The sequence below is a fragment of the Protobothrops mucrosquamatus genome, unplaced genomic scaffold, assembly GCF_001527695.2.
Source record: "Protobothrops mucrosquamatus isolate PMUCROS unplaced genomic scaffold, P.Mucros_1.0 scaffold2296, whole genome shotgun sequence".
Classification (NCBI taxonomy): domain Eukaryota; kingdom Metazoa; phylum Chordata; class Lepidosauria; order Squamata; family Viperidae; genus Protobothrops; species Protobothrops mucrosquamatus.
The window spans coordinates 9,210-20,644 of record NW_015388382.1 but is presented as its reverse complement, the minus strand read 5'-3'; the positions used below and the strand labels follow the sequence as shown (position 1 = coordinate 20,644).

General features: G+C 36.5%; 1 protein-coding gene across 1 annotated transcript in view; it reads right to left on the bottom strand.

Annotated features, from left to right (window-relative positions):
• The window catches only part of LOC107295308 (LIM domain-containing protein 1-like), a 24,490-nt gene that overhangs the window by 5,341 nt on the left and 7,714 nt on the right, over positions 1-11,435 (bottom strand). The window contains exons 4-5 of the mRNA XM_015824614.1: positions 1,557-1,654; positions 31-103 (exon numbers count right to left, since the gene is read on the bottom strand). Of these exons, the coding sequence (XP_015680100.1) occupies positions 31-103; positions 1,557-1,654 (171 nt within the window). The remainder of the gene's footprint in view (positions 1-30; positions 104-1,556; positions 1,655-11,435) is intronic.

Sequence of the window (11,435 nt, the reverse complement as noted above, 5' to 3'; positions counted from 1 at the left end):
TTCATGATACAGTTCTCCATTGCTGTTTACAATTCGTTCAGTGGGATCAAAACGGGCTCGACAGCGTTCACAAACAGCATTCGCAAGGGCATCTGACATATTACTGAGAAGCAAAAGAGAAAAATGAAAAATACCTCTTCTAAATACAAAGTGTAGCCACTAAATTAAGTTACATTAATAAAAAATAAAACTCCATTTTTATACCTTTATTTTCAAGCACAGTTGAGGTGTCAATTATAAACATGATCAGAAGGTAAATATTTAATGATCCTATATAGAGTAGAGTAGAGTAGAGTAGAGTAGAGTAGAGTAGAGTAGAGTAGAGTAGAGTAGAGTAGAGTAGAGTAGAGTAGAGTAGCTTTATTTGGCCAAGTATGATTAGACATACAAGGAATTTGCCTCTGGTGCAGAACTATACTAGGCTAGTGATTATACACTTCAATTAACAGTTTATCTGACTCTCATTCTTAATGGAAATTAAACTCATAATTGGGCTTTTAATAAATACATAGACTCTTGTACTATAAAGCAATCCACTGAGCTGTATCTGAAGATATAGTCTTCTGGCCCTCCAATGAAAGTAAACTATTTGCTTGTCTCTTATTTTATGCCATCTACAGAATATTATTTATAGCAATCATAATAAATATATTAGGATTTAAATGATGTTTTATCAAAAAGTCACAGAAAAACTAAACAAAGAGGTAGTAGCTATTAGGTATATTCTTTAAATTATTTTTAAAAAGCAGCATAGGTCAAGGTAAAGCTTTTTCAGCACATATTTATGTTCAGCTCCTGGAGACTTCATAGAAACATTTGTAGAAGGTCATGGATGAAATTCAGACAAGTGTTTTACCAGTGGCTTCTAAGCAGAACCTCTTTAATTTCTGAATTCAAACCTAGATAATGGGGCATCCTTATAAGCATCAAAAACCATCCATCTTTACCTTTCTTCTCTATCTGCCAAGTAATCTGTACATTTTTATTAAAATTGCGATAAATCAAAATAACAACTAAACTGTATTCCTTCCAACTGCACTCTAAAGTTAGAGTGCAGCTATTATTTGATGTCCAATGAGACAGATTTTTGGCCCTTTAGAAAGAGTTCAGATCAATTTTTTAAGGCACATATTTCAACCCAATCCACTCTTTGCTACAAGCTCAACAAGAATGTCTCTGCATATGGTGCCTTTAAACGGGTTTTCCGGCAGGTTTGTAACAGGATAACTGACAATCTCTCTGATAAACTGGCTCAAACGGTCTGTGCTTTCAGAGCTTAAAAATTCTGAAGAAAGCCTCAAAAATCTTTAGCAACCCGTGCAGATCTTTTGATATAAACAGGTTGTGGTTATTTTTCTATAACTGTGCACAATTTTGCAGCCTAAGAATTATAGTTTGCACCAAAAAAAGCTTCTTAAAGGTTTTTCTCTTTAATCTAACACAGTGCAGTTACCGTAAGTAATCTTAACGTTCACAAGGCACAAATAACCATTTGAAGGACCAAAGGATTCAGAAAGGATATCGCTTGTACCCAAAATGTAACTGTGACAATGTACTTTTTGCCATCTGAACCTCTAGGAACAATAAACCTCACTTTTGAAATCTGATTTTCTGCTGACAATACCTCATAATTAAAGGTATTTGATCTGCTTTCCTTTAGAATATTTTATATGCTTAAGACATTTTCACAAATTTTTGATGCCTGCCAGAAAACATACAGTATCCTACATTTAATGTTCTGTTAGAATTCTCTCACAGGAACGATGTTGTTGGGCTAAATAAGAGGAAGGAGCATCTTTTTGATCCTGAGTGAAAGATAGAATATAAGCTAATAAATAAATAAATATAGCTAGAATATTGTCATCTCCATTTTTAGCAAAACTAAGTATAATCATTATCTTTCCTATACATTATAAAACAGGCCTTCTACAATTAATGCACTGGGTTAGGTACTCATGTCTCAGTTTTTCTATTGTTTGTGAAGGTGACTACTTGTTAACTTTTCTACATGATTTCTGAATTTATTTTTTACCCTCCCTTTTTATTTTTATAAATAATTTGTTAATTCATAAACTATTTTTCCCCAAATTAATGAATTAAGAATAATGGATCAGAGATCCATTGGAATAAAATATGGTATATTGGAAATATTATGGATATATTCTATATATTCATAATATATTTCTATGCTTTCAACTTTTATGCTAACTGTTCAAAGCAAGAACTGCCAAAATATCAGAAGAGCGTTAATAAATAAAAAAGAGAGTTAGAGATTGTCATGACACAAATGTCATTTCCATATGAGTACTATGTGAAAAACTAAGTGCTAATGGATTATAAGAAACAGAAGTTTAAATTTCCATGAGGGAAAACATGATCTGCATCTTGTCAGAGCCATAATTATGCCGCTTGTTACTTTTGACCTTACAAGCATTTCTGGATTTTCTCATCCATCCCACATAGCCACCTACTTGCAAAAGGCTAAAAATGTCAAATAGTTAAATATTTCTTATATTAGAACAGCAGCAAGCTTTCATAACTGACATTAGGAATTAAAGATAGGAAACATTTTCCAACAAAATGGATACCCACACAACTTTATCAAAAAGTATCTAATCACAGAACCTGCTACACTACAATGTATCAAAAAGTCTCAGAAACAATAAGCCAGGGGTGTCAAACTCGCAACATCACGTGATGTGTCGCGATGTATCGCAACTTTTTTTCCATTGCCGACAATGGAATGGACGTAGTTTTGGCATGATGCATCCAGTCCGCGGGCCGGCAGTTTGACACCCCTGTCTTAAGCAAACCAAAATGACCCAGTAACCCAAAAACAAAAAACATGAGTCATCTACAACATAAAATGCAAGGACAAGCTGGAAAAAAACTAGCAGAGCACATCCACAAACTAACTTTTAGAAGACATGATCAAAAACTCCTTAATTTCACAACATGTGGACTCAATCATAACTTCAACTGGAAAACTATTAGCATCTTAGACTAAGCCAAATTCAAAAATGCTATGCAATTCAGAATTCATCTTGGCATTCAGATAAATCAACCATCAATAGGCACATAGAGATAAACCACATTTACACACCATTCAAAAGAGACAAAAATAGTAAGAAAGAAACAAAAAGACTAGAACCTGTTTATTGACTCATTAGTCCAGCAGTCAACATTCATATAAGCAGGGATCAGTACCAGACAAATAATCAGGAAAATCTGGAAAAGCAATATTCTAGTCAAAGAGGATATTACATCACCATCAAAACTGACAGGGCAACCTATGGGATACAAACAGGCAGCAAACCATACACTGATATTACCTAATTGGGTAATTAAATGTCTACAAGCAAATAGCCAAGCTCAGAGAGTACCAACAACTCCACAAATCAACCGGGCCACATATATTCTCTTCTGTTGAAGTTAAAGACGGCCATCCAACTAACACTATAAAAATGAAAATGCCAGTTAATTAATAGATACTGCTGAGTGTTCTATTTCTAAAGTATCTTGGAATATGGATAAATACATAATAAAAATTAATTAAATCTAAGTGCAGAATATGACCCCATAAACCTTAAGATCTTAAATAATACTAACATGTAAAATATTAAAACAGATGTAATATATCAAACATTCATTTAAAAAATGAGCAATCCTTGCAAATTCTATACCTTTTATTTATCTATTGGAAAAAATATCTAAATATACATTCTTCGTACATAGATACATTAAGGTCTGGGTAATTTGATTCTACCTGCAGCTTTTGCAGCAAATGTAGAGGCAGTCCAATTTCTACTTTTTGAGCTTAAAAAACAAACCCAGTGTTTCTGCACTACAAACCTGACTGCCTTATAGTATATTCCAGGCTACAAGTAATATTTGGCAGAAAGTAGGTTTTTTCAGCTTGATCTGCAATATATACCTTTAATCTATACAGACAAGGTCAAAGGCCAGAAAATGAGGACCTCTGAAAACTGAAATATAGCTGTTTCATATCATTTCGCAGAATATCAGCCCAATTAGCATTTTCCAGCCAAAGGACTACACAACATAGCAGATGTATGAAAAGCAACCAGGCCAACTGTTTAGTTAGCGCATGGGTGTCAAACTTGCGATGTCATGTGACGTGTCACGACGTATCGCGACTTTATTCCCATTGCCGGCAATGGGGTGGGCGCAGTTTTGGCATGACGCATCCGGCCTGTGGGCCAGCAGTTTGACATCCCTGAGTTAGAGGGATGCTGTGGAGAAACTCTGTGTGGGAGAAATGGAGTACTAGAGAGATTCATTGCTTTCTTCCCAATCCTTCAAGCTGGAGGAAGTACTGATTGGCTCAGACTTTTCAGCAACTGTAGCAAGGACAATCACAGATCATCTCAGAGATGATTCCAGGGTCTGGGTAAGATGATTTCACGGTCACTGAAAGAATGAAAATCACTATATAAAAGAACTCTAACTTACCTTGAATGTAACTAGGTTAGGAGAACCTAGTCGTAACCCTTTGAGGATTGGGATAATCTCACAATAGTTTCTTATCATTTACATCTTAATCTGAGCTTTCCTTGAGGCTGCCTTGAAGATGATTGATAGGCTGCAACTGGTTCAGAATTCAGCAAGCTGATCTTTGATGGGAGGAAGTAGGTTTGTTTATGCTATACATATGGCCAGATTGTTACCATGCCAAGAGGTCAATGACCAGAAACCAAGAAAGCTAATGCTCTTCTACGGTACCTAGTAAGCATAGGTTTTTTTTAATTCTTGTATAATGAGATGGATCAGGCAACATTTTATTTCCATAAAGTCATACTGACGTAACATTTTGTTATATGAGCTCCTTTTAGGGATTTTCTATGCATTAGACCAGTAGTGGCGAACCTTTTAGAGACTGAGTGCCCAAACTGCAACCTAAAACCCAGTTATGTATCATCGGGTGCCGGGTGGGCGTGGCCACCGAGTGGGCATGGCCACCAAACTGTCGGGTCGTGCTCGCTCACTCGCTCTCCGCTCCGACTCGTGTTCGCTCTCAAGCCGTCTGCAGCAAATGCTGCTTTTGCAGAAAGTTGCTTCTTTTATAGCCTCTCACCTATTCCCAGACTGCGCATGCGCGGAGAGGAGGAGGGAGCAGCTCGGCCCAGCAATGGCTCGCGTGCCACCAGAGACGGCTCCGCGTGCCATAGGTTCGCCACCATGGTATTAGACTATAGTTCCAATCCATCAAATCCCTCTGGACCAAAGTTATATCAAAATTTAAATTAAACCAAACCAAATTTAAAGAAAAATAGTAAACATAATAGAAATAATAAAAAGATAAAAGTCAAATTAAAATGTAAAACTATTTAAATAATTTAAAAAGATTGAAAACAGGGATGTATAGCTTCCTTGAAACCCTCTTAAGGGAATAGATGCTTGACACCTACATGGACTGCTTTCTATAATTCAGGAGCAATGATAGAAAAGCCTATTCCTAAATCATCACTAAATAATCTGGAGGCATCCAAGACGGATGTCTCTGATTATTTTTAATACTGGGGATTGTATAGCGCAGGGGTCTTCTAACTTGGCCCTTTTATGACTTGTGGACTTCAACTCCCAGAATTCCTCAGCCAGGCACACTGGCTGAGGAATTCTGGGAATTGAAGTCCACAAGTCATAAAAGGGTCAAGTTTGAAGACCCCTGGTATAAAGAAAGATATTATCTCAAACAACTTAAAGTGTTTGGGATTTTAAACTGACAGCTATACTTCGTCTGGAAGACCACCCCATTTCCTTAAGAAAAAAAAAAAAAGAATAGATTTAGGTATCATTAGCATACTGGTAACAACCATTACCCAAACTCCTGATGACCTCACCTAGTGGTTTCACATGTGTTAAAAAAAACCATTAAAATATTCACATTTTAATCAGCATATTACACTTTTGTGCAGTAAACTGCTGTTTGGCCAATGGTTATAAATGCCTCACTATGCATCAAATTATCCATTAAAGAGAAATGAAACATGTTTGTCTGAACTATGCATAAAGAATAATATATTTTTTAAAAACTAAAGAATTTCTAAAGATCATCAATTTTTTATAAGGGAGCTTTTCAAATATTTTAAAGACAGAAAATATGGAAATTTTGCCCTGCTTTAATGGATTAAAATTCCTGTTTCTTTGCAGTATGATCATGCATGCTGAACACAAAAGTTAAATAAAGTATTAATATTGTAAACTTATTTTGGAAGGGAAAAATATAAACTGATTCTTGTTGCTAAGTAAGCTAAGAGATATCTTTTAAGTTTATTTATACAGTGCTAGTTACACTAACCTATTTTAACTTCAAGTGATGAAGGTTTCCATAGCAGGTTTCCTGTTTTTATACAGAACTGATGTTATCAGAGCCAAAGCAGCACTTCCTTCAAGCACAGGGGGGGGATCCAAACCTGTTTTTCCTTACTTTCCCCTTCAAAGTATGTCAGAGCAAACATTCTAAGTATATCAGCAACTGTTAATCTGAGGAGGTATCCAAATAACCTACCCCAATATCCCAGTTGCCCTCTCTTTCTCATCATTCAATAGTGACACTGTGCCACTCAGGCGCTCTTGTCGGCGTTGATAGAGTTTGGAAGATGTTAGTCCCCGAAGTCTCACACCAGCCATGGTTCTTACCGCTGGGAAGAAAACTGCATGAGGATAACCGAATGGCAACTTTGAAATACAAACTCACAAGGTTCAGGAAATGGTTTTCTTCCAGAAAAATTGTCTTCTTGTATTTGCTAATTAAAAGAAGTGACGTCCATTCTTCTCATACATTATTTTCTCTAAAGAACTGTACAGATTCTTTGCCTGCTTTCCTTCTTTCTTCAATCCATCCCAATAATAATGTTATGAATTCAGAATTATTACGTTTGTTCAGAAAATTTAAAACACCGTATTTCAAAATCTTATTCCCCTTAATTCCCTCATTAAAAATCACAGAAATGTGATAAATAATAATAAATTAATTTAATAAATTATAAATAAAAAATTGAGTAGCCATCTCAGAAAAGATAGCTAAGAGATTTTAATAGTAGATATTTCATCCGTAAATAACAATGATACTAATAAAAACATATCCTTTAGTTTCGTCCGCCCTTAACTAATTTTCCATTATTTATGCTCTAGCTAAAGTTTTTTATGTCACTTGAGCAAAAAGTGCTAGAAAGGAGCAGAGTGGCTTTGAAACTCACTCCAAAAAGCACATTCTACTAAAATATCAAGAAGCACAGTAAATAAACATATTTTACATTCCTAAACCCTCCCTACCCCCAGTACATAACTTCAGACTCAGAAGGTTACTGACTCAAGCTATTGCTTTCTTTACACCCACTTTGGAAAAAGTATCATATTACACAAATTGGAGTCATAACTCTGAAGTTTAAATTGTTTTGTTGATCCAGTCCTCTCTGTCCTTCTCTCCTTTATCCATTGTTCTGTTAACTTTTATTATCATATTTTAAATCAGATTTTTGTATTACTTATTATTGCTTATTGTATGTGTGTGTATGTGTGTGTGTGTGTGTATTACCGGAAACAAATTGGAATAAGATAAGGTATCAAACTCTAACAATACGGAAGCACACAAAAAGTTATTTTTAACAACCTCCAAAAATGTAACTATTGAATTTATTTAGATTAATGGTAGCAGTATTACTAATAATCTTTTAGATCATTGCCAAAGGTTCAGGAGAAGCCTGAAAAATTCTCCTATTTCTGGACTAATTATTTTCACAGATCTAGAAGTGAAAGATCTCGGGTGTGCTATGAGTGCTCATTATCTAATTTGCTATTATCACACATAGCTCTGATAACATGTCTTAAGTCAGAGGGTCTTTATCTCTTAAATCTCATCAGTCATCTATTAAATGATCAAGATTCATCCAAGTAGGGAAAATTTCAAGTTCCTCCCAATACTTGATTATATTATATTTATTACTTACGGTAAGTTTTATGGACTTGTAATGACTCATCTATGCTACTTCTGTGCTAGTCTGCCCTACTGTCATAATCCATTAATTGTGCGTTCACAATTGTTTTGGCGGCTGTAGTTTCAAAAGATGTGATAATTTATACAGTATCAGAACAAAAGCAGAAATACTAAATTATTAACAATGAAAAAATTATAATAATAGGCATTTATTTATTTATTTGCTTGTAGGGCCGTGATGGCTCAGCAGTTAAAGACATTGAGATTGTCAGCTAGAAAGACATTGAACTTGTCAGTTGCAAAGCTGACAGCCCAGGTTCAAGACCCAACCCCCTGCAATGGGATGAACTCCCATTACTTGCCCCAGTTCCTGCCCACCTAGCAGTTTGAAAGCATGCAAATGTGAGTAGATAACATGAAGTAGGTACCACTTCAATGGGAAGGTAACAATGTTCCGGGCGCCTGAGTATATAGTCATGCTGGTCACATGACAACGGAAATGTCTTCGGATGATGCTGGCTCCCTCAGATAAGAGATGGAGATGAATTTAAGAGTCCTTAGACAGAGATAGACACAACTGGACAGGGGAAACCTTTATCTTTACTTTTTTTGCTTGTAAGTATTTATGCATTTTCATTGTAATTTAGCTCAATTTTATACCAAATAGTTCGTGAACACTTGTACTATATAATTAATATTTTTAACCATGTAAGAAATGTTCAGAATAACCTGAATGCTATAATTTGTACTCTCAAAAAACAAAAAATGCTAAGAGTCCACCACTGGATTAATAAAGTCCCATCATTTCAATCTCTAATGATTTCTTCTTGCTATTCCTCATTGTTTATATTTTTTGATAAGATTGATGTACTTATGCAAAACAAAACAAAAATGCAGACTTATTTTTTCCAATAACAATAATAAATAACAGAATTGTAAGCAAATAATATAATAGTAAGAATTAATATAGTATAGTTGCCTTCAGAAAATTCCAAATATCAGGTGCAGCAGATTTCCTCAGCATGCATGTCTTTATCTCAAACAAAAGGAAGGAAACTCATCTTAACAGAAGCACAAGAGATGCTCCCAGCTGCCCACTTGAAAAGTGAAAGAGTTTAGCCTTCAATATTTGTAAGAGAAACAGGGTATCAGGAATTAGAAAGAGTGCTGCAGACCATTTGATAAAAAGAAAATGATCTATAAAAGATTGGGAAAAAATCCATAAAACAAGGGGAGTTTGACTTCAGATACGGGGTCTTCAAGCAGCAACCCATTCTAAGGAATAGTAAAATAGAAATATTGCATAAAATTATTTTTTTAATCTATATTTATGTTCTCAATAACTGCTCTCCAAATTGTCTTTTTATGCAATTTGGAACCTCTTTACAGAAGAATTGCTCCAAATAAAGGCAGACTAAAATCAGACCCAAATCTGCCCAGAACCCTATAATATCCTGTACAGATTTTTGCTGAGAAATTCTTTTAACAATCTATTTGAATAATTCTGCATTTGCATTAGTTTGGCCATTAAATGCTTTGCTTGTTCTAACATACACGTGCACAGCATTTACTCTCCCCAATAGACAGACATGTATTTTATTGTTTAAAATTATTTTATGTTTAGTAAATTTACTATAGCACAAATTTACAATAACATACAATCAATTCAATATCTGGTGAAAAACATCTACAATTTTAATGGTCCAGAGAGACAAATAACAACATCTAAGATTTAACAGGTTTCTAAAGAGTCAAAAAAGCTTTCACCCTCCCTATGTAAAGTGCCTGTTTGATATATTTCACTATTCTATAATAGTTTTTTAGCTAGTAAGACATGCAAAAAGATTGTTTAAGAGAAAACCAGCCCACGTAGCAAGTGTATTTTACATGTGACTTGTTTGATCACAGGGATTATAGCAGCAGAATATTGCCTTTTTTCAGGAAGTTTTTTGATTTTCCAGTCTAGGATTGAAAAACTGGATTTCCCTATGGTCTCCCATCTAAGTACATATCAGGATTGATGCCCGCTTTCCTTCTTTGCCATCAGCCAAAGACAGGAGCTGCCATCTGCTGTTGACAACAAGCATTTGGTTTTCAGTATCTGCAAGGCCTCTCAAAGCAAAAATGATCGCATCACATATAAGAGAAATGAGCGGTTTCAGCCAGAAGAGGGAAAGTTCATCGCCTTAGTAAATATGTTGTAGTATAAAAGTTAACGGGCAAAAGAAGTTTTCTCTTCAGCTGGCAGTTATGTTTCATACCCCCCCCTCCCCAAAGATCGCGACTGCAAAACCCGAACAATTCCTTTTTAAGTCCCGCGGAAGGGCGAGCCCGGGCAGCTACTGAGCTCCCAGGCGTAGCGGAGCGACCTTGTGGAAGAAGGAGCCGAGGCCGTTTCGGCGTTTAGTCACCGCCCGCCCTGGCAAGTGAAGCCCAACCGAGCTTCCAGGCGACTGCGGTGGACCTCGCTGTGTTTCTCCTCCTACCTGCCCGTCATGGCGGCCGGGAATCCAAAGCGCTCTTGGCCAGCGAGCTTCGGTGCGAGGGTCGTGGGGAGAGCGACGAAGAGCGCGCTAGAGCGCCCTGGTCCCGAATGCAGCCGCCCCGCAGCCCGCCTGGTCTTGTCCTCCGCCCGGTGCTGGCTGCCGTGGCGGGCCGCCCCTCTAGGTCAAGACAGGCGGCCTGATCTTCCTCCCGCCCCTCGGCCCAGCACATATTTTTCCTAGAAAGGGAATGAAATAATAAATAATGAAATCGCGAGGGCGGCGGTCCTGTGCGGTGGGACTTCATAGTGCCGGGCGGTGAAAAGCAAACCGCAGTGACACTACGGCTATGGCTTGCTTGCGCTATAGGGTTGGGTTCAACTCCAGAGATACTCTTAATAGCTTGTAGGATTAGAGCGACCAATAAGTCCTGTTAAATCCACGGTACGAGTCTCATTCTGTGCCTCTGGCCATTGTAGCTCTCCATCTTTTTAGGAATATTCTTAATATCCCAATACAAATTTGTAAAGCTGCCCATCTCACAAAACCTGAATCTGGGCAAGTACAACAATAGAGCTGTTATGCTTTTAGTTCAGTGGTTCTCATTTAATTTCTTATGTCCCAACAACTACTATTACAGAATACACTTATTTATTAAATTTGTTTGCAGTCCATGTTGCTTCCAGGTGGCTCTAGGCAGCTTAAACATTAAAAGCAATATAAAACCATAAACAGGTTATGACTAAAAGGTGGTGAGACAGGGCACAGCATGTACAGGGGAAGGGGAATCTGCTACTGGTCCATTAACCATCTTCAGTGATACTCCCCAATAGGGTCAATCTTGGTCACATCAAGATAAAACAAAGACAACAATTTATGCATGCATTCTATTTTGTCAGAATATGACAAAATTTTAAGGAGATAAAATTAGTGCAATAATATTATTCACAATAGTTATTAAATTATTAATTTAAGTATTAATTAATACAATAATT